Here is a 26,857-nt window from a genome sequence, read left to right as displayed (position 1 = left end):
GCGTACAGTCAAACCTCGGTTGTCGAGCGTAATCCATTCTGGAAGACCGTTCGACTTCCGAAACGTTCGACAACCGAGGCGTGGTTTCCGATTGTTTGCAAGAGCTTCCTGCACTCAAGCGGAAGCTGTGTCGGATGTTCGGGTTTCGAAAAAGGTTCGGAAACCGGAGCATTTCCTTCCGGCGTTCGGGAACCAAAACATTCGAAAATGGAGCCGTTCGAGAACTGAGGTTTGACTGTACTGCTGTAAGAAATTACCAGAGAGACCCTTGGCCAATGCAGCTACTCCCCGCGCTCAAAGGACTTGCGTAGATCTCCGAGAGCCCTCACAACAGGACAGTCTTTTTATCATTATTATTAAATCAATATTATATGTAGGCAAAACCATTATACATCAAACACCCTTGCTTCTCGTGCAGAAAAAGGAGGAGACTCACATCCTGATGTGCAGATTTGCCCCGTCGGCCCACTTCCAGATTCTGTCGGACGTGTTGTACATCAGGCCGATCCAGTAGCTTCCACCTCGGAGCCGGTTGTTGTGCATCATGAACCAGTCCACCGTCTGCGACAGCAGGAATTCCTGTGGGAGAAGGAACCCCCCCAAGGCCCATCATGCGGGGCGCATCATGCAGGGCTGCCAGAATTTTGCAGGGAGCATGCAGGGGCGTCTTCCCCATAGAGGCTAGTGGAGCAGGGCGCCAAGTTCTGGAGGGCACCAGGGAAGAGGCTGGATGCGGCGCCTCCTGGCATCAGCTTGCCGCCCTTACCCGCCTCCGCCATGCCACGCTGAAGAAGCGCCGTGTTCGGAGTCTCCGCCTGCCATGGCCACCACGGCACAAAGTGGCCAGCTGAGCCAGGAGCTGTCACTTCCAGCCTCCGCCTCTTCCCCGCCAGAGGAGCTGCCCTCCAGCCACTGCCCGCCTCCTCCTTAGCCCCGCAAACTTGGGCACGTCGCCGGCAGCGCTGTCCTCCCTAAAAAAGGTCAGCAGCTCTGGCATAACACTTCTAGCATAACACTTACAAAAACCCAGACTTTTTGCAGTTAGGAAAGTGATGGGGAAAGGCACTGAAAAGCCTGGCTGAACAACTGATTAACAGAAAGATGGATGTACAAATCCCTGCCTATCGATATCAGGCAGGAGGCTTAACTGTTTTCTCTTTTCACAGCTTTTTCTGCTGTGGCCCTGACTTGGTGGAATGCTCTGTCCCAAGAGACTAGGGCAAGGCACAGTCTGACCCCCTCTCCTTCTGTAATCCTCATAGCACTCTAGCCCAATGGTTGCCATTGATTTGATTTTGATTTTAGAATGAATTGGTTTTAGAATGCATTTCAGTTGATTGATTGTTATGTGAACTGTGTTGCTTTTATTGTTGTTGGCCGCTCTGAGCCCGGCTTCAGCCGGGGAGGGTGGGATATAAATAAAATTTTATTTATTTTATTTTTATTATTTTTATTGTTATTATTCTTATTCTTATTTTTATTCTTATTCTTATTATTTTGAGCGCCAAAGAAGGAATAGTTGAGGGAGCTGGGGATGTTTAGCCTGGAGAAGAGGAGACTTAAAGGTGACAGGATAAATATCTGGAGGGCTGCCAGACGGAAAATGGAGCAAGCTTGCTTTTCTGCTTCTCCGGAGGGTAAGACCCGAACCAATGGATTCAAATTACTGGAATCAAGATTCCAACAACATCAAGAACTTCCTGGTAGTAAGGAGCGTTTGACGGTGGAGTGGACTCCCTCTGGAAGTTGTGGACTCTCCTTCTTTGGAGGTTTTTATGCAGAGGTTGGACAGCCGTCTGTCAGGGATGCTTTGGCTGAGATTCCTGCATTGCAGGAGTTTGGACTTCCATGTTTTTAAGAAATTTCAAGCACAATATATGAGGTCCCAACATGCAATGAGCCCAAAAGGCGTGTCAGGGTTGCGTGTGAGAACTGCACACCTATCGGCGAGGTTTATGCAATTTCTGCCCTAGACACATGCCCCTACCCCTACCCCGTGCCAGAGCAGGAACCCCGCACCCACAACTCCAAACAGCTTTCACCATTTCTCCTTCGGTGCTCCCGATCAAGAGGCCGCTTTTGAGTGACTTGCAGTGGCTCAAGCAGTCTCTCCAGGACATGGGTTCGGTGGTATGCAAGTAGCAGCTGTCTCCCCATTGCATCCAGTGCCTTTTGCAGGATCTGCATGTCAGGGCTGTGGAGATAAAGCACAAGGGTTGGCGGGAGAGAGATATTTCAGAGGATTTCCAGAGGTTGAGCAGAGATGGAGAAGGTACAAAGAGGTTGCTGGGTTAGGTCCAAGGGCCCATCTGTTCTCTAAGCGGCCAACTAGTGTAGTGATCAGCTGGGATTGCTATGAGGAAATATAGAGTAAGCCATCTGTGTCAGCAATGAAAGCATTGCGTTGACTGGGTTTAAACTATTTTGATATGATTCTTGATCAATCCACACCTCTGCATCCCTGTTCCATTTCTCTTTCTTCACAAGTCATGTGCACACTTAGACAGGCAGGCTCCTGGGTCATCAAAGACAGTGGGCAGTTTCTTTGATGTAGCTTTTCTGATATGTTAATCTTAGGGCCAGGAAACAGGTCTCACATAAAGGTGATAATGATCACTGTCCTCCTGGCCTTCCTTCTTATCATGTGTATTGATTGTTTATGACCTCCGGGGTTGCTGAATGCACTCCTTTGTAGTTTTCATTTATTTACCCCAAAAGTATGCATGCCTAACTAGTGTTTGTAGTTTAACTTTGTCCCCATATGGGTTTGTTGAAATGCTCAGAAGAAATCTGATTGGTTCTTACGAACACTCTGTAAAAAGTTCTTTTGTGAATAAAACGACCTGGGCTGGAGACAGGTTATTATACACACCCTTCCCAGAGTCTTGCTGGTTCAAGCCTCTGTGTGTATTCTAATTAATCAGAGTTCAATCCTTCCTTTACTTTGAGAATGCCTCAAACTAGGTGCCCATTACTGGACATCCGCGAGCAGGATCCGAGCACGAGAGCAACACTCTCCAATCCTGCGGTTTCCAGAAACTGGCAGCATCCAGCCTCTGATCAGCTGCGTTTATTTTTTGAAACACACACACAAAAAACCTGTGTTATATATTTTCACTGCACTGATTTCCACATTCGTTTTGCAGAAGAGCCGGATATGTGATGCTGGAAGGACGGGCAAGAGTGCCAGTATCAAGAAATCCCCTTTTACACCCCGTAATTGCAGCAGTGAAATTTTTCATAGGGGAACGCTTAGGCCAGAGGCACCAGCCTTCGAGGGCAATTGGTGGTGACGTGAGCAGGGGCAGATTTTGGTTTGATGAGGCCCTAAGCTACTGAATGTAATGGTGCCCTTGATATGTCCAGCTGTCCTTTGTCAACAACAAATTGTCACTGGTTTTTTGTGTTGAATATATGCTATTTTGTCATTGATGGACCTCATAGGTATCTCAAGCCATTTACCCATGTGGCCATGCAACCAGTCCATGCCGAATGGAGGCACCCTATATACAGAAAGGAGCAAACCAGTGATATTGTAGGGAGCAGGTTAGCAGGTGGGGCCCATTACTTACATCATAGGAGCCTAGACAACACAAAGCACTGTTGCTGTAGGTAGGTTTTATTGTATTTGTTTTTTATCTTATATTTTGGAAATGAACACCCAGTTTTTTCTTCCTTTAAATTTTTTGGGGGCCCCCAAGAGAATGGAGGCCTAAACTATAGCTTGCTTAGCTTATACGCAAATCCACCATTTAAGCTATACCGTGCAGTAGTCAGCAAACTTTTTCAGCAGGTGGCCAGTCCACCGTCCCTCAGACCTTGCGGGGGGCCAGACTACATTTTGAAAATAAAAGTGAACAAATTCCTATGCCCCACAAATAATCCAGAGATGCATTTTTAATAAAAGCACACCTTCTACTCATGTACAAACACGCTGATTCATGGACCGTCTGTGGGCCAGATTGAGAAGGCGATTGGGCCGGATCCGGCCCCCGGGCCTTAGTTTGCCTACCCATGAGCTATAGCGTGTAAGCTAAACTGGGCATGAGCATCGTTCCTCCCCACTTAAGCTGGACAGAAATCTTCTTGGGAAAGAGGTGCCAGGCTTTAATACTTCAGTGCTCTAATTTACCGCGAACATTTAGGGAACTAGCCTCGTACCCGTAGTCCCCTGACCGTACGCCACTGCATTATTGTCAAATTATTTTTTCCCTTTGCAGAGCACAAGTGATGTGGCATTCTAGCGACATCAATTCTCCCTGGAGCGAGCTGGGCTGGGCTGGGCCTCGGATATCCCCAGAAGAGTCAGGAAAACCAGCGCCAGGAGGGTCGGCAAACCCTGGCTCCTCCATAGCCTGGCTGGGGAATTCAGAGGCTGGTGTCGCAGATCCAGACCCAGGGACTCCTCATAAGCGCAACTATTATGTACTGAGTTGAATAGGATCCAAAATGCAGCAGTCTGATTGGTTCTAAAACAATAGGATTCAGAATGCAGCAGTCTGATTGGTCCTAGAACAATAGGATCCAGAATGCAGCAGTCTGATTGGTCCACAGGAGCCACCCAATCCAGCTCCAGGTGGATGTGAATCCACAACCTGATTGGCCTACAGGAGAATCCCGGAATTAGCCAATCACATGGGGCCCATTGTGTAAATAATGTCTATAAAGCAGATACTTTGAGGGGACTTCCATTCCTCCTCAACACTATGAGCTGAATAAAGAGCATGAAATCCACTCTCAACTCCGAGCATATTTCAGCACCAGAGCTTCATTGATGAGAAGCAAAGGCTGCTTATTTGCCAGAGACTAATTGGTTTCGCCATTTTACCAATTCCCACTGGTTTCCCTGTTGCATCTCTCCTGCAATAACGATTGCCGCTATTGCTTTAATAAACAGGGGAAGAAAATATTGAGAGCTCTTCTCACTTCTGCCTTCTGCTTGCTGCTGAACGGCCATCTTCAGCCTCTTCTCTGAACGCTGCAGCAGTTGAGATTCAGCAGTGATTTCTGTCGCCACGTGGGTGTCTGAAATGAAAACGTATTTCTCTCTGTGTGTGTTTTTTTAAAATAATAATAATAATAATGTAAACGGAGAAATCTGAGGGCTCCCTTGGACAAAAAACAAGGACACCAGCCAGGAATACCAGAGCAAAACAGCAGCCAGTAGGCTTGGTCTTTATTGAAGACTGTCGCGACAGGACTCCCACCTGCCACCAGGTGGAACAAGATGGAAGCCCCGAACAAAAGAGAACCCAAACTTTTATTAGCTGCTAATCCCCATGTTACACTCCCCCCCCCCAAAAAAAATACATCACTAATACATCATTGTTACATCATGAAAGGGGAGGTCTGGTGCCAGTAATCTGAGCATCCTGGACTCTGCCCCATGGTTCCCCTTGCCTCCACCAAATACCCATCAAGTGTAACAAAAGAGATATTTACATTTCCCTGTTTCCCAGCCAAGTTAATCACACCCTTTTGTCTTCATCTGGGTTTGTTATTTCTGGCATGGCTACCTGTCTGGCACTCAGGTATCAGGATGCCAGGGATTATCACTCAGGCAGAGGGGCTGCTGAGTAGCTGAGCTCACATGTCTAGATGAATTTCTGAAGTTTTCCCAGTGAGCCAGTACATAGGTACATTTATCAGTGAATTCTTACATTTGGTATCGTGCAGCAAAGGCCCTTTGAATAGATAGGAAGAAACTGTGATGAAGTGTTTTGTGGGAACAACTCACAAAAGCGATGGTGCTGATTTTGGTAGTGGGCTGCATGTGCATGATATCTGCTGCCCCAACCTATACATAAATTCCTGCAACAATAATAATAAATTTATTGCACTGGGGCAACAGAGCACATTCCTTCTGCAGATGTAAAGGTATGTTCTTGAAACTCTCCTGGCTGCCAGTCTTGTTAACTTGCCCTGGGACCGCAGAATAATAATAATAATAATAATAATAATAATAATAATAATAGTTATGTACTGAAGTTCTCACCCTGGGCCAGCAGGGGGATACTGTAGATAGTTATGCAAATGAAGGATCGAAAGTGACGTTCAGTGATTGGATAGTTTTAGAAAGTTGCTACAGTAACGTTGTACTGGAGCTCTATATAAGCAGGCTGACTGAGCTCTTCAGTTCAGTTCTGTTCTGGCCTCTGAACAAGAGCTGTTTTGAAGAATCGCTGTGTCGTCTGATATGTTCACCCACAACTTAACAATAATAATAATAATAAAGCCCTTGAGTTCTGCAGTCCCAGAGCCAGTTAACGATAGAGAACGACGCACTGCATCATGGATCATGCAACCCAGCTCCTTTATGATTATTTCCACCCCAAACAGGGCAGCGGGTGCCCACTCTAGGGCAGCGTGCAGGCCCCAGAGGAAGGGAGACCCGGGTTGGGGGTGTCGGAAGCCTCTTTCGAAGCCCCACCCCACCCCGGTACTCACAATTGTAAATCAAAATGAGCAGAGCGCAGAACAAGGCCAAGGAAACAGCCACCAAGAGCAGCGCCCAGATTTGCCACCAGGTGGAGATGCCCAAAACATCTGCGGAGGGAAAAGGAGAAGCATTAGAAGCACGCCCGTTCTGCTTTCCCGCCTGGCACGCCGAGGCCTCTGAAGAATTGCAGCGTGTGAAGGGGACCCTCAGAGGCCATCTAGTCCAACCCCTTGCAGTACAGGAACAAATACAGAAATGCAATAGTGTCATACCTCGGGTTGCAGACGCTTCGGGTTGCACGATCTCGGGTTGCGCACTGTGATAGGAATTTTGAGGTCTTGGATATATGTTAAATGTTCATAAGTGTACCAACCAAGCACATACATAGATCAGCACAGGAAGACCGACCTGGAACCATTTTGACTCCTAAACTGGTCAAATGTTTTCTCTGCAAGGTCAAAGTGGGAAACCTCCCATTGTCTCTTTCCTCAGAAATCCTGTCTTAAGGGCACATTTAAGATATGAATAGGGTGTGAGCCTGTGACTTGGCCCAGGTACGAAGTATTTATCATTACAAAAGACTAGCCAGGCTCCCCAGGAAATCCAATCAAGTGACCATTAAACAGGTAACCTGTCAGACGAGATAAACAACACACTCAGATTTCTGCTGTAGACCACCTTTTCTGTAATGTAGGTATGATGTTTCTGGGGGTGGTCTTGGACTCCAGGGAGGGAATTTCAAAAATCTTTATAAGGCCTTGCACACCATTTTTCTGGGTTCCTCCTCTCTCCTGTGGGTGAGGGGAGCACCCTGTTGCAACAGATCGATAAAGATCAGGCTTATTAGCTGCTTTCCTTCTCAGTATTCTCTGGTTGGCCTCTGTTATCTTCTCCTACCAATAGGGGCCAATAGGGAATATAAGGACTCTATATAGGCTATTGGATACCCCATAAGGGAAAAGGGCAATTTTTGTTTACAACAGCACCGCGCTGAACCCAAAAGTATTGAAATGGGCTACTTCCGGGTTTCAGCACTTGCGCATGCGCAGAAGCGCTAAATTGCACTTTGCGCATGCGCTAACAGCCGAATCGCACAGGCACCTGCGCAATTCGCGATGTTGCGGATTGCGGACGCTGCGGGTTGCAAACCTGCTTCCCGCACGGATCACGTTCTCAACCCGAGCGTCCACTGCATAGTTGTTATTTTTAAAAGGTCGGGGCATACCCTTCAATATTTCTCCGATGGAAACAGAGACGTCCTATTCAATAATAATAATAATAATAGTAATAATAATAATAATAATAATAGTTTTACTATTTATACCCCACCCATCTGACTGGGTCGCTCCAACTTTTACTGGGAGGCTCCCAACATAGACGAAAACACAATAAACATCTAAAACCTTCCCTATATGTATGGGGGTGCCTTCAGATGGCTTGGGGGTCACAAATCTTCATACCCTCCAGTATTTCTCTGATGAAAAATAGAAACGTCCTAAGGGAAAGGGGGATAAAATCATAAACAGGGAACAGTTTTGAAATATGGGACTGTCCCTGGAAAACAGGGTCTGGAATCTCAGAATGGCAGAATAGGAAGGGGACCCCACGAGTCATCTAGTCTAGCCCTCTGCAGTACGTAAACAAAGACATAAATATAATGTTGTTGGTTTTTATATATATAAAAGGCAGTGGGCGAATTAAGCCAGGATGGGGTGCGGGGAACAGCATCCTAAAATCCCACTGGGACGCTGTTATTGTTACTTTCTGTTTTTGCAGAGTTACCGTATTTTTCTGTGTATAAGACTAGGTTTTCTTCCTCTAAAAAATATTGTCCCGAATTTGGGGGCATCTTATACACGGCGGCCATCTCCCCCCCATTTTCTTAAAGCAGAGTCCCCCAAAATAGGGGTCGTCTTATACATGGGGGCGTCCTATAGACGGAAAAATACAGTAACTGTATAATCCAGTATTTTAACAGGAGGAATTCTGCCTTCGGAGGGAGCTGTGTGAGGACCTGCAAAACTCAACCAAAATAAATAAAATTAAAAAAGAAACGACGTACAGGGTAGGAGCTGTAGACGAAAAACGGCAGCCGGTTCCAGACCTTAAATCGGCCTTCCTCAACCAGGCTCTGAAGAGCCAGGGAGGTAAAGCAGATAATGATAATGTGGATGTCTAATAATAATAATAATAATAATAATTTTTATTTCTACCCCGCCCTCCCCAGCCAAGGCCGGGCTCAGGGCGGCTAACAAGCAATAATGAAAACAAGTTGAATGAATACAACTTAAAAACAAGATTAAAATACAGGAGGAGAAAGGAAAAAGAAAAAAGAAATGGAAAATAAATAAAAATTTATACCGCGGTACCTTGGTTTGCATACGTCTTGGTTTGCACACATTTTGAATTACAAACATATCAAACCCGGAAGTGCATGTCCCGGTTTCTGACCTTTTAAAAATTATTATTACAGCCCATTTTTGGGGCGGGATTATCGACAAATTTATTTGGGGAGGCCCCACTGGCGAAAGCGTGCCTTGGGTTACAACCTGTTTCGGTTTACGAACGGACCTGCGGAACGGATTACGGTTGTGAACCAAAGTACCACTGTATATATCAATCAATCAATCAATGCATGCTCCCCAGAGATCTCGGAGGGCGGTAAATGAAATAAAAATCCCAAACCCAAAATAAAAAACGGGGAATCTCAAGGGAGCAGGAACCTCTGAAATGGATTATGGTTGTAAACCAAAGTACCGCTGTATATATCAATCAATCAATCAATCAATCAATCAATCAATCAGTCAACCAATCAGCCATTTAATCAATCAATCAATCAATCAATCTGCATGCTCCCCAGAGATATCGGGGGGACGGTAAATGAAATAAAAACCCCAAACCCAAAATAAAAAGCGAGGAATCTCAAGGGCCTTGGGGATGCGTGGCTGATCCTTGCTGCCAGGGTCGCCCGCTGCCACACTGAGGTGCGCGCCCCACCTGCCCCTCACCTGGGGGGCCGGGGATCCTGTCCTGCAGGGCCCAGGAGACCCAGGAGGGCCGGCTGGGGGGCTTGGGTAGCTCCCGGCGCAGCTGGGGCGAAGACTTGCTCCAGAAGGCCGGTCCTTTTGGGGGGGCCCTCACCTCCGCCGAGCGGGATTTGGCGCTCAAGACCTGGGACTTGGCCTGGAGGCTGGAGGCCGGGACCACCTTGGCCCCCGGGGGCCTGGGCTCCAGGGGCATCTCGGGGCCTCCGTGGGGCAAGGGCTTGGGGGGTCCGGGCGGAGGACCCCTTTGCAAGGGGTGGGTGGGGGTCAGGAGATGGGGGCTCTTGCTGGGTGGCAGGGGGTGCCCCCTAAAAGCAGGGTGCCTGGGTGGGGTCGACCCGGGTCAGGCCTGGCTGGGGGTGGGTGGGGGGCACAGCCTGGCAGCGGGGGCGGGGGGCGGGATTCAGACCCCGATTCCATTGATTCTTCCAGGTCTCAGATATCTATGGTTCCGGTTTTTAATGTCTTGATGTTTTAATGTAGTCTTTAATGTAAGCCGGTCAGATGGGTGGGGTATAAATAAATAAGTTGTTGTTGTTGTTGGGTATAAACAAACAAACAAACAAACTGTTCTTGTTGGGTATAAATAAATAAATAAGTTGTTGTTGTTGGGTATAAATAAATAAATAAGTTGTTGCTGTTGTTGGTATAAATAAATAAGTTGTTGTTGTTGTTATATTTATTACTCTGCTTTTTCCTTTTTTTTATATATATATATAATTTTTATTGATTTTAACATCTTTGGGGCGGGTTGAAAACATTGTCACACCCTATATATCTATCCCCAGTTAAATCAGCAAAAATGTACAAAACTAAGGAAAGCAAGTGTTGGAAATGTAAAATAACAGATTTATTTTTCATATGTTCTGGGATTGTAAAATCATAAAGTAGTATTGGGAAATGATCTATAATGAAATGAAGAAGATGTTTAAAATAACATTTGTTTAAAAAATCCAGCAGCTTTACTACTAGGCATTATAGGAGTGGATGCACCAGGATTATAAAAGGACTTATTTATGTCTGCAACTATGGCCGCAAGAACATTGCTAGCACAATACTGGAAAGAAGAAGGTGTGCCAGCTAAAGAAGATTAATGGAGTCAAATTAATGGAATATGCCGAAATGGAAAAAATGACAATGAAATTGAGAGGAAGAGACAGCAACGCATTGAAGGAAGAATGGAATATTGCATATATACAGAAGCATATACAGGTTAATGCATTAGCAGGGTTTTAGGATTACGTGCAATTTTGTTATGAAATAATAATATAATGAGTCTAAATGGAAGCTTCCAAAACTTCTTTTTCCTCTTCTTTTTCCTTTTTTTTTTTTTTTTTTTTTTTTTTTTTTGGTGTCTCCTTTCTTGGTCTTTCTCTTTTTGATATGTTAAGAAAGAGATAAAGAGCTAAAAGTGTAATATGAAAACTTCAGTAAGTCAAAAGTGATGTTGTGTAATTTTCTATTACTATTTGTATATTGTTAAACTAGGTTAATTGTAATGAATCGATGTAGGAACTGAAAAAATAAAATAAATAAAGCCGGGGAGGACAAGGTTTTGGGACGTCCCGGAGAGCCATGTTGCAAAAGGTTTCTGCATAGCCTGGGGTTGGGATGGATGACCCTTAGGAGTCCCACTTCCAAAAATATTTTAGGATCCTTTAGATAAGTTTTTCCCCTCTCTCAGAGACAGACCCCACAATAAGAGGAGAAAGTCCCTTTGGCGGGAAAGCGGGGACATTTTTAAATTTGAGAATTTGATGCAAGCGCCAGTCGAAACATGGCTGACGTGGCCTCACAAAATGGCTGCCGGGAGGCCATGGAGGGGCACAAAATGGCTGCCGTTTCTGGAAGGCGCCAAATGGCGTTTTGTGGCATTAAATGGAGTTTTTCCTCACGTTGCCCTTTTCTTCTCCCCACCCCCACCCTTTCTTTTGGCATGGACATAAATAAAATAAAATAAAATAACCCAGAAAAACTCTCTCCTGCAACCCGGCCTTTGGCCTTTCACTATTGTCTCTGGCCTTTTAAAAGCCGGACGGGAAGTTTGAAATAAATGCATTTCTTCCGCTTTGCATTCATTCATTTGATGCATATTTTTAAAGGACTTTTCCTTCTTTGCTTTCGTGGGTTTTGCAAGCCTGTTTTTGCGTCGCCAGATAAGAGCAAGCGGCAAACCCCATGAACGAAACCACCAATTATGTCTATTCATTCTTCCTTTTATTGCTCAATCGGTCGTTATGCATTTATTCACTCATTATTACTTGTGGTTTATCTGTTTGCAATCGTCATTTATTTATTTATTGATCGCCGTTTTTATTTAACTCTTTATCATCTGTTTGTTTAGTCACCATTCCTCACTTATTTATTCATTTATTTTATTGAATCTATTTCAGCGCTCGCCCGCATTTAGGGAAGTTTTTAGTGTTTGATGTATCTATCAAGTTTTTAATATTCAGTTGGAAGCCGCCCAGAGTGGCTGGGGAAGCCCAGCCAGATGGACGGGGTATAAATAAATAATAATAATAATAATAATAATAATAATAATTATTATTATTATTATTATTATTACTACTTTCGTTTTAAACTTTAACACAGTGTTGCTGAGGTTTATTTGGGTTTTTGGGGGGGGGTGTTTGTTTTTTCGCCTTCTGTGGGGCCGCAGAGGTGCATTGTGGGAAATGTAGTCCCTCATCCGTCCCCCCCCCCACCAGATTTGAGGCCCTGAGGAGACATCTGTGAATTTATTTATTTCTGCCTTCTGTGCGGCTGCAGGGGTGCATTGTGGGAAATGGAGTCCGCCACCCCACCAGCTTCAATGCCCTGAGGGATTCGCCGGTGCCTGGGGACTACAACTCCCATCCTGCCTCCCTTTCCCCATTCTGAGGCTGCCCCCCCTTGTGGCTGTGCCCTGAAGCCCCCCAGGAAGAGGAGCCCCTCTTTCCAAGCAGGTCTTCCTGGGGAGCGGCAACCTGCTCCCTTTCCCCGGTGCCGAGTGCGAAAGGCGGGCGCCTTTAGGCCTTGGTTCAGCCTCGCAGGGTGCCTGAACCCTTTTTGGGGGGGCACGTGGGCCAAAAAAGACCCTCCTTGTACTTCGGGAGGTTTTTTTGGCAGGTGCGGTCGCCGGAAAGCGCTCCCCGGAAAACCCATGCTCAACGTCGCCCGCTCGGCGCGCTCTTTCCGCTCTAACACTCCCGACAGGTCGCGGGTCACCATCGCCAGCAGGAAACGCCTGGAGGATGAAGAGGGTGAGGAGGAAGGCTGCCGAGCCTGTTGTAAACAAAAATTGCCCTTTTTCCCTTATGGGGTATCCAAGAGCCCATATAGAGTCCTTTTGTGGGTTCTCTATCAGTAGGAGAAAATAACAGAGGCCAACCAGAGAATATTGAGAAGCAAAGCAGCTAGTAAGCCTGATCTTTATTGATCTGTTGCAACAGGGTCCTCACTCACCACACGCAGGAGGGAGGAGGAACCCAGAACAAAAGAATGTCTGCCCTTATATAGACATTTTAAATTCCCTCCCTGGAGTCCAAGACCACCCCCAGATACATCATACCTACATTACAGAAAAGGTGGTCTACAGCAGAAATCTGAGTGCGTTGTTTATCTCGTCTGACAGGTTACCTGTTTAATGGTCACTTGATTGGATTTCCTGGGGAGCCTGGCTAGTCTTTTGTAATGATAAACACCGTATTTTTCGCTCTATAAGACGCACCAGACCATAAGACGCACCTAGTTTTTGGAAGAGGAAAACAAGAAAAAACATATTCCGAATCTCAGAAGCCAGAACAGCATGAGGGATCGCTGCGCAGTGAAAGCAGCGATCCCTCTTGCTGTTCTGGCTTCTGGGATAGCTGCGCAGCCTGCATTCGCTCCATAAGATGCACACACATTTCCCCTTACTTTTTAGGAGGGAAAAAGTGAGTCTTATAGAGCAAAAAATACAGTACATAGTTCCTGAGCCAGGTCACAGGCTCGCCCTATTCATACACAGACATACCCTTAAGACAGGATTTGTGAATGAAATGACAATGGGGAGGCTTTTCCACTTTGACCTTGCAGAGAAAACATTTGCTCAGTTTAGGAATCAAAATGGCTTCAGGTCAGTCTTCCTGTGCTGATCTATGTACGTGCGGTTATGAACATTACCATATATTTAAGACCTCAGGAAGGAAGGAGCACGCGGTGGGCCTGCGGAACTCCCTGCCACAGCATGGCTTTAGAAGACGGCCGTGCGCATGAAGATGATGGGTTTTTCGGAGCTAGCCAACCTGGCCAGGAGAGTCCGTGATCAGAAGGAGGAGGATTACCAGGAAGAAGACTATTTTAGTTAAATATGTTAAGTTCAACTAATTGGAAAAGCTTGCAAAGAACAGATAGGCTTAGGATTTAAATGCATAATGTGATGAATTAATATGTTTCATGCTGAATTGGAAAGAAAGAAAGATGTTAAGTGATTAAGTTAATTTTATAAGAAGACTGGTTTTGGAAAACCATTAAAATGATATACACCGAAATTCAACCCCATGCTCTTTTCAAATTTTTTAAAATTTATTTTCCAGATTTAACACAACACAAAATAACAAACATATAAAAAGAAAAACAAACATACATTCACAGCTTCTTACAGTTAAAACTCAAAATTGCATTCCATTATTGGGTGACTTCCTCAAATCCTTCCTAACCGATTTTCATTGAATCTCATTTTAGCAGTTTTCCAATATCCACTTTCTAATAAAATTAACTTGTTCAAATGACTAACTTCCTTTCTTTTCGTAATATTCTCAATCCATCATTTTATACAATTGAACATAATTTAATCCTAAGGCAAATTTAGTGCTTGCAAGTATTTCCACTTATGTTATATTATTACGTTTTACTAAATATTCCTTAAATTTCTTCCATTCTTCTTGATGTTCCTCCTCTTTCTGATCGCGGATTCTTCCAGTCAGGTCAGCCAGCTCCAAAAAGTCCAACATCTTCATCTGCCAGTCTCCCACTGTTGGTATTTCCTGTGATTTCCAATTTTGGGCAAGTAAAATTCTTGCTGCAGGTGCGGCATACAAAAACAATTGAACATCTTTTTAAGGCAATCTCCCCATGCTCTTATGGCGCAGAGCTCTCCGTCCTGGCAGAAAAGGCCGCCCTGTGGCTAATCTTCCGCCATGCAGGCTGATAGATGAGCTTAATTTTTGGGCACCTTGGCAAGAAATTCCGACTTTTGGAAAGGGTGCATACCTTTGCCACGTTTCTCCGGCGAAAACGGGGGTGCCCTGTTCCGCGCCAGGAAGCTTCTCCCGCATTTATAATAATAATAATAATTTATTATTTATACCCCGCCCATCAGCCACTCTGGGCTGCTCCCTATCAAGTGTTTAAAACAGTACAGCGTTAAATATTAAAAACTTCCCTGAACAGGGCTGCCTTCAGATGTCTTTTAAAGATAGGAAAGCTGCTTATTTCCTTCACATCTGAAGGGAGGGTGTTCCACAGGGCAGGTGCCACTACCGAGAAGGCCCTCTGCCTGGTTCCCTGTAGCTTTGCTTCTTGCAGTGAGGGAACCGCCAGAAGGCCCTCGGAGCTGGACCTCAGTGTCCGGGCAGAATGATGGAAGTGGAGACGCTCCTTCAGATATACTGGGCCGAGGCCGTTTAGGGCTTTTAAGGTCAGCCCCAACACTTTGAATGGTGCTCGGAAACGTACTGGGAGCCAATGTAGGTCTTTCAAGACCGGTGTTATATGGTCTCGGCGGCCGCTCCCAGTCACCATTCTAGCTGCCGCATTCTGGATTAATTGCAGTTTCCAGGTCACCTTCAAAGGTAGCCCCACATAGAGTGCATTGCAGTAGTCCAAGCGGGAGATAACTATAGCATGCACCACTGTGGCGAGACAGTGGGCAGGGAGGGTCTCAACCTGTGTACCATATGGAGCTGGTAGACAGCTGCCCTGGACACAGAATTGACCTGCGCCTCCATGGACAGCTGTGAGTCCAAAATGACTCCCAGGCTGCGCACCTGGTCCTTCAGGGGCACAGTTACCCCATTCAGGACCAGGGAGTCCTCCACACCTGCCCGCCTCCTGTCCCCCAAGAACAGTACTTCTGTCTTGTCAGGATTCAACCTCAATCTGTTAGCCGCCATCCATTCTCCAACCATTTGATCTCGGCGCACATGCAGACGTCGTAGGCGCATTGACGCCGGCCGCCTTGAGCCAGTTGCAACCTCTCCGCCTAGCCTCCCTCTCTGGGTTGTTGCAAAGGAGGCGAATGGGCGAGGGAAGGGATCGTGTGCAACGCCTTCTGCGGATAAATGGAATGAAATAAAATTTTAGCTGTGATGTGTCAGGGAAAAAGGCAGAAAATAATAATAATAATAATAATAATAATAATAATAATAATAATAATAATAGAAACTGCGAGAACGATCAGGAGAGAGTAAATCCTCAAAGGGAGTAGAACTCAGGTCAGAGTAAAAATCCTTAGGATTTTATTTTTTTTCTTTTTATTTTATTAACATATAAAACACATGCATATACATTTACACAATACACGTACACAACACACTACCTAACGTTCATAACATAAAACATACATTACTCTATATAATACCTACCTATATCAATATACCTACTCCATATGGACACCCACCACGTGACTTGACTTCCAGCCGTTCTTGTTACGCGACTTTATTTTTCCAACTAGATTAAACGCATTTCATTATTTCTTTAACCTCTTCTTGTATCTTAACTTTACTCTCCTTTCACTCTAATCATTTTCTGGATTCACTCAGTATCTGTCAGAAATTCTACTTTTCCCACATAAATGTCGATGTACTCCTTAAAGATAGCCCACTCCTTATTCACTTTTTGTACCCATTATCTCCTCTTATCCACCCTGTTAGTTCGGCAATATGGAAGGATTCCATCATTTTAGATGACCAGTCTGTTTTAGTTTGGATGCTGTTGCTTTTCCAAATTTTGGCAATCAATAACCTTGCCGCCGTAGTTGCATACATACCGTATTTTTTGCTCTAGAAGACTCACTTTTCCCTCCTAAAAAGTAAGGGGAAATGTGTGTGTGTCTTATACAGCGAATGCAGGCTGCGCAGCTATCCCAGAAGCCAGAACAGCAAGAGGGATTGCTGCTTTCACTGCGCAGCGATCCGTCTTGCTGTTCTGCCTTCTGAGATTCAGAATATTTTTTTTTCTTGTTTTCCTCCTCCAAAAACTAGGTGTGTCTTGTGGTCTGGTGCGTCTTATAGAGCGAAAAATACGGTAAATATTGGTCTGACCATTCTTTTTATTTCCTCTGACACGAAAGGATTCTGGTTTTTCCCCAAGTGAAAATCTAAACATCTTTTTCAATTCATTATAGATATTTCCCCAGAATCCCACTATCTCTTTGCACTCCCACCACATATGTAGAAAGGTTCCTGCCTCGTTGTTGCATCTCCAACATACATTACAACAGTTTTTGTACATTTTTGCCAATCTGGAAAACATCCTTAGGATTTCAGTGTAAGGCTGCACATTCTTTACCCAGCTACACGGGAGTAAGCTCCATCGAATACTGTGGGACTTACATTTGAGTTGACCTATAAAGGCTTGACAAGAAAGGAATCGACACTGCTAAGAAATGGTTGCCTGTTTGAAGCATCACAAATAAAGAATTTAAGGCGACCTTTTCCTTCGAAATTGTAGGAAGGGCTCTCGATCGGTGCAGGTATTTTATTTTCAGCATAAAGAGGACTCTCTTTTTTTAATAATATAATAATACTTTTTTTTTTTTTTGCGGGAGAAGCTTCCTGATGTAGAATAGGATGCCCCTATTTTCCTGGGAGAAATGTTGTAGGGTATGTAGCAGGGAGACGTTTATCACGGCCTATTGGAGCGCGTTGGAGCCTTCCGTGCCCAGTATACCAGTGCGAGATACTGGGTTTTGTGTGCGTGCAAACTGGGCGGGTGGAACTGTCCCATTTGGAAACCTGAGGTTGCATTCGACGGAGACGTGGGCTGATCCATCAGGGCTCTCCTCCGGCTCAGATCCGTAAGCAGAGGGGGCACCTCGTGAGTTACAACGCAGGGCATATGGCGGACTTGGGCATCGGGAAACCAAAACCATGCGCCATTTCTAGCTCTCTGTAGGTTTAGGATGGGCCGAACCTGGAAACTTCAGCGCTCTTCCATCTAGCCCAGTGTTGCCAACTCAGACTCGCAGCAGAGGGGAGCATTTCACATCATATGCTGCCAGCTGCCAGGATCGAACCCGAGTCCTGCATGCAGCCCACGCGCTTGGCCGTATCTCCCTCCCTCGCCATATCTTGGCAGCTTGAGATGCCTGCGTACCTTCATTCTCAAGAGACCAATCTCCCTGGCAACCTGGGATTTCCTCCTCTCACACCTGTCTCTTTCCTTCCCATTTCCAAGACACCAGCTACTGGCGCTCGGCCACCTTTGGCGTCCTACTCACCTCTGCCATTCTGGCCACGCTCGTGGCACTCATGTGCTTCCAAGGTAAGTGAGCGAGAGGGAAGGGGCTGACTGAGTCCCTTTACCTTAAAGAAAAACATGAACCTTGTTTTTGTGTTGGCTTAAGGCATGGGTAGGGGATGCGGGTGGTGCTGTGGGTTAAACCACTGAGCCTAGGACTTGCCGATCAGAAGGTTGGCGGTTCGAATCCCCGCGACGGGGTGAGCTCCCGTTGCTCGGTCCCTGCTCCTGCCACCCTAGCAGTTCGAAAGCACGTCAAAGTGAAAGTAGATAAATAGATACCGCTCCAGTGGGAAGGTAAATGGCGTTTCTGTGGCTGCTGTGGTTCATCAGAAGCGGCTTAGTCCTGCTGGGCACATGACCCGGAAGCTGTACTCCGGCTCCTTCGGCCAGTAAAGCGAGATGAGCACCGCCGCAACCCCAGAGTCGTCCACGACTGGACCTAATGGTCAGGGGTCCCTTTACCTTTACTTTAAGGCATGGGTAGGCAAACTAAGGCCCAGGGGCCGGATGCGGCCCAATCGCCTTCTTAATCCGGCCCATGGATGGTCCGGGAATCAGCATGTTTTTACATGAGTAGAATGTGTGCTTTTATTTCAAATGCATCTCTGGGTTATTTGCGGGGCATAGGAATTTGTTCATTCTTATTTTTTTCCAAAATATAGTCTGACCCCAGACAAGGTCTGAGGGACAGTGGACCGGCCCCCTGCTGAAAAAGTTTGCTGACCCCTGGCTTAAGGCATGGGTAGGGAAACTAAGGCCTGGGGGCCGGATCCAGCCCAATCGCCTTCTCAGTCCAGCCCACAGACGGTCCGGGAATCAGCGTGTTTTTACATGAGTAGAATGTGTCCTTTTATTTAAAATGCATCTCTGGGTTATTTGTGGGGCATAGGAATTCGTTCATTATTTCCCCCAAAAAAATATAGTCCGGCCCCCCACAAGGGATTTAAATTAAATTAAATTTTTTTTAAAAAATGCACCAAGTAGGAATGCACGCAAGTAGGAATGGGATTGGGGCTGCTTCGATGGGAAGGAAGGCTTCACGCTGCCTAACTGAGAGCTACTTGCCCCCTATTGCTTTCACACAAGTAGGAATGGGATCGGGGCTGCTCCGGCAGGCAGCGCAAAGCCTCCCTTCCCAGCTGAGGGATCCCAACCCAAGAATCCATGCGCGCCTCCCCGCCTCCTGCTCCTTCCCCTTTCAGAGGAGAAATAGAGATGGCAACAGCTAGAGCGGTGCCAGGGAGGTGCCGCCTGCGATGTTTCCTGCAATGGAAAGGGACTTGGGCTTCTCCTGTGCCCGTCTGCGCACAGCCCCTCCCGGGAAAGGCCCTCTCTGCCCCAAGTAATTCCTGACTCCGCAGCAAGGCTGCATCGCCACGTGGAGCTGTCCGAGCCGAAACGATTGCGTGCCCCGCTGCTCGCTCTGTCTGCAGCGCCAGGACAATTGCTGGGCGCCGGCGGGCCGGGTTTAGAACCCTGGCGAGCCTGATCCAGTCCGGGAGCCGTAGTTTGCCGACCCCTGTTATAAACTGTGGGATCCTTCTGGGTCATCGCGGCAGGGTTAGGTCATTGTTATGTACTGAGTTGAATAGGATCCAAAAGGCAGCAGTCTGATTGGTCCTAGAACAATAGGATTCAGAATGCAGCAGTCTGATTGGTCCTAGAACAATAGGATTCAGAATGCAGCAGTCTGATTGGTCCTAGAACAATAGGATTCAGAATGCAGCAGTCTGATTGGTCCTAGAACAATAGGATTCAGAATGCAGCAGTCTGATTGGTCCTAGAACAATAGGATTCAGAATGCAGCTGTCTGATTGGTCCTAGAGCAATAGGGTCCAGAATGCAGCAGTCTGATTGGTCCTAGAACAATAGGGTCCAGAATGCAGCAGTCTGATTGGTCCACAGGAGCCACCCAATCCAGCTCCAGGTGAAAGTGAATCTGCAACCAGACTGGCCTACAGGTGAATCCCGGAATTAGCCAATCACGTGGGGCTCATTGTGTAAATAATGTATATAAAGCAGACATTCTGGGGGAACTTCCATTCCTCCTCACCACTATGAGCTGAATAAAGAGCATGAAATCCATACTTGACTCCGAGTATATTTCAGTCATCAAATGAACCAATGGGTTCAAAACCAGGGATGCTTCTTCACCATAGCTGTCAAGTATTCCCTTTTCTTGTGAGGAATTCTATTCAGAATAAGGGAATTTCCCTTAAAAAAGGGAAAATGTTGACAGCTGTGTTTTTCACAGAGGCAGCCCGTGCTTCTCAGGGGCTTTGTGAGAATGGCACGGATGAATTTGGGTCTACAATCTACTCAACCTGCCTTGTCTTTGGTTCTCTTTTGAAGTGGACAAGCTGTCGAAACAGGCAGAGAGTCACAAGGACGTGATGGAGCTGCAGATCATCATCCTGACTGAAATTCTGAGGCAGCTACAGATCGGCAAAGGTAGATGTGGGCATTGTTTTGTCTCCCCCCACCCTTCTCTTAAACCAGTTTATTCATTTGTTCATTAAAAAAATAATAATTGTATCACAGGAGAAACAACGGCCAAGGATTGCAAATGGGAAAAGTTTTTAGTAAGAAAGAAATTATTGGTGCCAGTTCTAGTGATTTGTCCATTTACAGATAGGGTGTAATATATAGGACACTCTGGACAGAATTGTTGTAATTTGCAATAAAAGGAACCACAACCAATAAAGAACTAGACCGTGGTGATCTTCTGATCTCCTTGCACCTCCTGGGACCTCTAGCTATTGCAACAAACACCTCCCTATCTCCAGGGCCAGATTTTGGTTTGATGAGGCCCTAAGCTCCTGAAGGTAATGGGGGCCATTTATATGTCCAGCTGATTTTTGTGTGTTGAATAAACTGATTTTTGTGTGTTGAATAAATGCTATATGGTCATTGATGGACCTCATAGGTATCTCAAGCCATTTGCACATGACAAAAAATGTATTTTATCAAAGTAATGGTTGAATTGAAATACAATTAAGAAGATCGTGAAGCTGACAGATCGTGAAGCTGAGGCTCCAAGACTTTGGCCACCTCATGAGAAGAGAAGACTCCCTGGAAAAGACCCTGATGTTGGGAAAGATGGAGGGCACAAGGAGAAGGGGATGACGGAGGATGAGATGGTGGGACAGTGTTACAAACATGAGTCTGACCAAACTGCGGGAGGCAGTGGAAGACAGGAGGGCCTGGCGTGCTCTGGTCCAGGGGATCACGAAGAGTCGGACACGACTAAACAACAACAACATATTAATAGTGAAATACAAGTAAGAAGAAGTACAGTGGACGCTCAGGTTGCGAACGTGATCCATGCGGGATGCATGTTCGCAACCTGCAGCGGCGCATCTGCGCATGGGCTGGTTGCGATTTGGCACTTCTGCGCATGCACAAAGAGCAATTTAGTGCTTCTGCACATGCGCAGCCGCTGAAGCCCGGAAGTAACTCGTTCCAGGTTTTGGCGTGTCTGTAACCCGAAAAAGCTCAACATGAAGCGTCTGTAACCCGTGGTATGGCTGTATATTAATAGTAAAATAATTACTAAGCTCTAACTGTATGTAGGTTTTATTTTATTTGTTTTTTATCTTCTATTTTGGAAGTGTATACTCAGTTTTTTTTTCATTAAATTTTTTGGGGGGGCCCAAGAGAGCGGGGCCCTAAGCTATAGCTTGTTTAGCTTATACATAAATCCAGCACTGCCTGTCACCCTTTTGGCCCATTTAGGGGTAGGGAAGGGGGATAAATGATACTTCTGTACAACTGCCAAGCTTTTCATGCACAACCACCCCCCCTTTAGCTATCAACTGCAGTGTGTGCAAGATGCAGTGGTTGCAGCACAAAGATTCCTGCTACCTTTTCCGAGAAAGGAAGATGGGCTGGCGTTCCAGCATGGGCTTCTGCAGAGACGAGTTCTCCTCCCTGGCGGTCATCCACAACGACACAGAACAGATGGTACTGGGGCTTGTCCGGTTCGCTGCCGGGATGGAGATGGGCAAGACTCGATAGCTTCAGGGTCCCCCCCTCCCCATGCCTCACCCCCATATCACGTAGCAGTAGTTCAGCTGTGCCCCCACCGTATACCGTATTTTTTGCTCTATAAGACACACGTTTTCCCCTCCTAAAAAGTAAGGGGAAATGTGTGTGCATCTTATGGAGCGAATGCAGGCTGCGCAGCTTTCGCTGAAGCCAGGAGAGCAAGAGGGATCGGTGCGCACAGATCCCTCTTGCTTTCCTTGCTTCGCTTCGCTGGAGAGGCGCTGCGCAGCTTTCCCTCTCGGCGCAGCGCCCCTTCAGTGAAGTGGGAGGAGAAGCAGAGCTTTGCTGGAGAGGCGCTGTGCAGAGAGGGAGAGAATATTTTTTTTTCTTGTTCTCCTCTAAAACTAGGTGCGTCTTATGGTCGGGTGCATCTTATAGAGCGAAATATACAGTATTATACCTTTAAAGCAACCCATTTGATGACTGGACTGTGTCCTTAGAGAATAATCAGTGATTTTTTAAAAAAACAGAAACCCGATAGGTACTGTTACAAGTAAAAATACCAATCTCAAGGCCTGAAGCCCTAAACGGCCTCAGTCCAGTATACCTGAAGGAGCGTCTCCACCCCCATCATTCTGCCCTGGACACTGGGGTCCAGCTCTGAGGGTCTTCTGGTGGTTCCCTCCCTGCGGGAAGCCAAGTTACAGGGAACCAGGCAGAGGGCCTTCTCGGTGGTGGCACCCGCCCTGTGGAACGCCCTCCCTTCAGAGGTCAAGGAAATGGGAGGTCAAGAGGATCTCTGTGGAAGTGATCCGGCCCATGCCCAGTAAGCCTTGCTGACCCCTGACTTATTGCTTTCTGCCATCCCTTTGCTCCTCTCCTCTCATGTTTCGCTGAGCTGGTTGCAAGGGAAGAGAGGCAGATTTTTCTTGCCGGCGTCTTGAACTAACAGTTCACATACTTGGGTTTTTGAAAATGAGGTTGAAAGGCAGTGGTGTATCTCCCCTCCTAAAGGCAGGGTGCTTGTGGCTTTGCCTTGCAGAACTTCCTGAGGTTTGAATCGAAGAAACATTTCCGCCAGCGCCACGGCAAGAGTCAATACTACAAATTCTGGATGGGCCTGACGTACGACATCGTCACGAAGCAATGGAAATGGGCAGATGGCTCTCTCTATGACCCCAAAATGTAAGTGACTCTGGCATCCCCATGCTCCCTAATTCATTTGTCACAAGATTGGGTAATCATTATTAAGCTATATTTCATGATGATGATGATGATGATGATGATGATTTTCAATTATATACATTTCAGTACAGTGGTACCTTGGTTTAAGAACAGCCCTGTTTACTAACTATTGGGTATGCAAACTCAGCAGTGTCCCGGTTTGCGAAAAGAAGCCGAACGGTGGAAGGGCACTGGCGGCGGGAGGCCTCATTAGGGAAAGCGCACCTTTAACATGTTAAAAAGCACATTTTAACATTTCAAATCTCGACTTCCTTCCCTTTCTTTCTGCAGCTCCTTAATTTTTTTTTAAAAATATATATTTTCTGCATATTCCAAATTAACTTAATTTCCTCATTTATTCATCTACTTTAAATATATACTCTTATAAAACGGGAGGTTATTACAATAATCATGTCAGTGTTCTTATCTGTTTACAGTTTACAGTGGTACTTTGGTCCTCGAACAGAATCCGTTCCGGGAGTCCGTTTGCCTCCCGAAACTATACAAAAACCAAGGCGCGACTTCCGTTTGGCTGCAGGAAATTTCTGCACTCAAGTGGAGGCCACGTCGGACGTTCGGCTTCCAAAAATCGTTCGCAAACCGGAACACTTACTTGCGGTATTCAGGAGCCGATTTGTGCAGCAGATAAGCCGTTTGAGAATCAAGGTACCACTGTACTTGTAAATATTCAATAAACCATAGGTGGGGGGGCAGTGGGAGGAGGCAGGCTCCGTGCAAGGTGGTGGAGAAGCAGGGGAAGGAGGGAGGGGTGCTGGAGGAGGCACCAGTTGCAGTGTGTAGCCTCGAGCGAGGGGATCTTTCAAGGTAGAGTGGACAGGGGGAGCAATGATAGAGTCACATCTATCATCGTATTTTTCGCTCTATAAGACGCACCAGACCGTAAGACGCACCTAGTTTTTGGAAGATGAAAACAAGGGAAAAAAAATTCTGATTCCCAGAAGCCAGGACAGCCAGCGGCATCGCTGCGATCCCGCTGGCTGCCCTGGCTTATGGGATAGCCGCGTGCAGCCTCTCCCGGACTAGGGAGGCTGCGTGCAGCTAAGCAAGAAGCCAGGACAGCCAGTGGGATCGCAGCGCAGCGATCCCGCTGGCTGTCCTGGCTTCTTGCTTGGCCGCGCGCAGCCTCTCCCAGGCAAGGGGAGCCTTCATCCCCTGCCCAGGAGAGGCTGCACGCAGCTAAGGCCTCCCCAAGAGCCGCACTCCCTTTAAAGAGCACGCGGAGTGTGGGTGCGGCTCCTTGAGAAAAAGCCCCCAAGAGCCGCACACACGCTCCACACGGCTCTTTAAAGGGAGTGCTGATCAGAGCCTCCCGCCTGCACTCGCTCCATAAGACGCACACACACTTCCCCTTACTTTTTAGGAGGGGAAAAGTGCGTCTTATTGAGCGGAAAATACTGTATGCGCAGAGCTTGGGATGCAAGCACACACCATGCAGCCAAGGAGGTGGTGTGTTGCGGAGCCAGCGGAGAGAGCTCTGGACCGCGGGAAAGCACCCGAAGCCTTCCCGCCTCCGATGGGCACTGGAGGTGCGTAGGCACCAAGCCCCCGCTCTGCCTCGCTTACCTCCCCGGACTCTCCGCCTGGCGCCCTGGCTCGCTGCGCCACCACGCCCGATGGTAAAGACGGCCCTGCATAGAAATAAAAGGCTGTCCACAATATCTTTGCTTAGTTTTATTTTCAAAAATGTAACCGTCAAAAACTGCAAGCCATCACTCCTCCTCCTCACCAGCAGCATACAAAACATTTACAGTGGTACCTTGGGTTACAGATGCTTCAGGTTACATACGCTTCAGGTTACAGACTCCACTAACCCCGAAATAGGACCTCGGGTTAAGAACTTTGCTTCAGGATGAGAACAGAAATTGTGTGGCAGCGGCAGCGGGAGGCCCCATTAGCTAAAGTGGTGCTTCAGGTTAAGAACAGTTTCAGGTTAAGAACGGACCTCCAGAACGAATTAAGTACTTAACCCGAGGTACCACTGTAATCAACTTAAATACAGTTTTCAAATAATCAGTTATCCTATCACATCCCTTCCTGCATCCGGTGCAGAAAGTAAACTCCCCGTTTAATTAGTCAAACAGTCAAGAGACCGCAGGTGTGCATAAGTGCATAACTTATGGAATATGCAGAACTGGCAAAATTAAGAGATAAATTATATGAAAAGGATAACGAAGACTTTAAGAGAGAATGGGAACCATTTACAAGATATACGAAGAAGCAACGTGAAGAATTGGACTCACTGGCAGGGTTTGAATAAACAAACACAATTGTATATAACAAAAAGTAAAATGATATGGATTGGGAAAATTTTGGGAAACAACATGCAGGGTGAGTAATATGGAAATAAAACAAAATGGGAATATGAGGGAAGTCCAGAGGAGGAGGGGGATATGGAAAATGGTTAGAGAAATATTGTTAGAGGATGTATACATGGAAAAACCAATTACCGTATTTTTCGCTCCATAAGATGCACCTGACCATAAGACACGCCTAGTTTTTAGAGGAGGAAAACAAGAAAAAAAAATATTCTGAATGAAACAGTGGATGTATGATTTTGTGGTTCATGCTGTGACCACAGACATGATGGTGAGTTTGGGGTAGCTCAATGCAAAAATCCTGAGGATCCATGTGGATCCTTGCTTTGTAACCACGTTTTTGCGCCATTGCGGCCCCACGAAACAGTGGATGCGTGATTTTTTTGGTGCAGGCTGTAGCCATGGACATGCTATGTGATCTGATGGTGAATTTGGGGTGACCCGATGTAAAAATCCTGAGGATCCATGGGCTTTTGCCTCCCCCCTCCCAAGCAGCCTCTTTTATCGCGTCCCTTATCTCTCTTCCGATCCTACCAATCAGCTGTTTCCTTTCAACACTCACTTCCCTCTTGTTTGCCTTAGTGTATTTTCCTTAGCTGGAACAGTTTTTTGCTCCTCCTTTTCTTCTAATTTCTCTCCTCATTGATTTAGTCTTCCTGTTTCCTCTCCTTGCAAGTTTGCTGTCTTTACCTCCCCCTCCCAGGCAGCCTCCTTTATCTCTAGCGTCCCTTATCTCCCTCCCTGATCGCTTGCCAATTAGCGGCTTTGTTTCAACACCCACTTCCCTCTTTCAAAAAAAAAAAAAAAAAAGAAAGAAAGAAAGAACATAATCTGCTTTTTGCCCCTGGGCAATTCTGCTCCAGGGACCACGCATTCGCTCTATAAGATGCACAGACATAACCCCTTACTTTTTAGGAAGAAAAAAGTGTGTCTTATGGAGCGAAAAATATGGTAATTTTTTTTTTTTTTTTAAAAGAGAGAGAGACCACAGGTGTGCAGCTAAGTAGGTCAAGCTGCAAACATGCACCTCTGAGTAGCACCATTGACCTTAAGATAAAGAAAAACCGACATCTTCTCCTTTTCTGTGTTGCAGGCATGGAAAGTTGCCGCCCAAGGGCTGCGGCTACCTCCAAAACGGATCGCTTTTCTCCCAGGAGTGTGAGGAATTGGCTTACGTCATGTGTCAGACTGCGCTTCGGTTTGGCTGGAGTTGAGCAGGTGTGGAAGAGGAGAAGGAGGCGCAGAAGCCGGTGTGGGTATGTGGTTGTGATCCGTGTTGTGGCCGTTTCCCTTCAGAAGTCCCCAGAACGTTAAAGTAAATAAATTTTCATTTCTCAGAA

The 26,857-nt window shown here is 46.3% G+C and overlaps 2 protein-coding genes across 2 annotated transcripts in view; one reads left to right on the top strand and one right to left on the bottom strand.

Moving 5' to 3' along the window:
• The window catches only part of LOC308486413 (C-type lectin domain family 1 member B-like), an 11,187-nt gene extending 1,349 nt beyond the window's left edge, over positions 1-9,838 (bottom strand). Inside the window, exons 1-5 of the mRNA XM_081023246.1 lie at positions 9,448-9,838; positions 6,448-6,546; positions 4,927-5,025; positions 2,043-2,194; positions 437-579 (exon numbers count right to left, since the gene is read on the bottom strand). Coding sequence (XP_080879372.1) covers positions 437-579; positions 2,043-2,194; positions 4,927-5,025; positions 6,448-6,546; positions 9,448-9,679 — 725 coding nt within the window. The 5' untranslated portion in view covers positions 9,680-9,838. The remainder of the gene's footprint in view (positions 1-436; positions 580-2,042; positions 2,195-4,926; positions 5,026-6,447; positions 6,547-9,447) is intronic.
• LOC308486425 (killer cell lectin-like receptor subfamily F member 1) lies at positions 8,508-26,857 on the top strand. The gene is made up of 7 exons (XM_081023268.1): positions 8,508-8,586; positions 12,595-12,728; positions 17,905-17,991; positions 20,323-20,421; positions 21,779-21,933; positions 23,000-23,142; positions 26,611-26,857. The coding sequence occupies exons 2-7, from the start codon at positions 12,629-12,631 to the stop codon at positions 26,729-26,731; spliced, it is 705 nt and encodes a 234-aa protein (XP_080879394.1). The 5' UTR covers positions 8,508-8,586; positions 12,595-12,628; the 3' UTR covers positions 26,732-26,857.

The sequence above is a fragment of the Podarcis pityusensis genome (genome assembly GCF_964106645.2).
Source record: "Podarcis pityusensis genome assembly, chromosome: 10".
NCBI lineage: Eukaryota > Metazoa > Chordata > Lepidosauria > Squamata > Lacertidae > Podarcis > Podarcis pityusensis.
The sequence above is the reverse complement of the archived record's forward strand: the minus strand, read 5'-3'. Positions and strand labels throughout refer to the sequence as shown.

Excerpts from the sequence above, each read along its gene's own strand:
- LOC308486425 (XM_081023268.1), top strand. The coding sequence starts at position 12,629 with ATGCTCAACGTCGCCCGCTCGGCGCGCTCTTTCCGCTCTAACACTCCC. Across the intron at positions 17,992-20,322 it reads GGCACTCATGTGCTTCCAAG|TGGACAAGCTGTCGAAACAG; the intron begins GTAAGTGAGCGA and ends TCTCTTTTGAAG. Across the intron at positions 20,422-21,778 it reads GCAGCTACAGATCGGCAAAG|CTATCAACTGCAGTGTGTGC; the intron begins GTAGATGTGGGC and ends CCCCCCCTTTAG.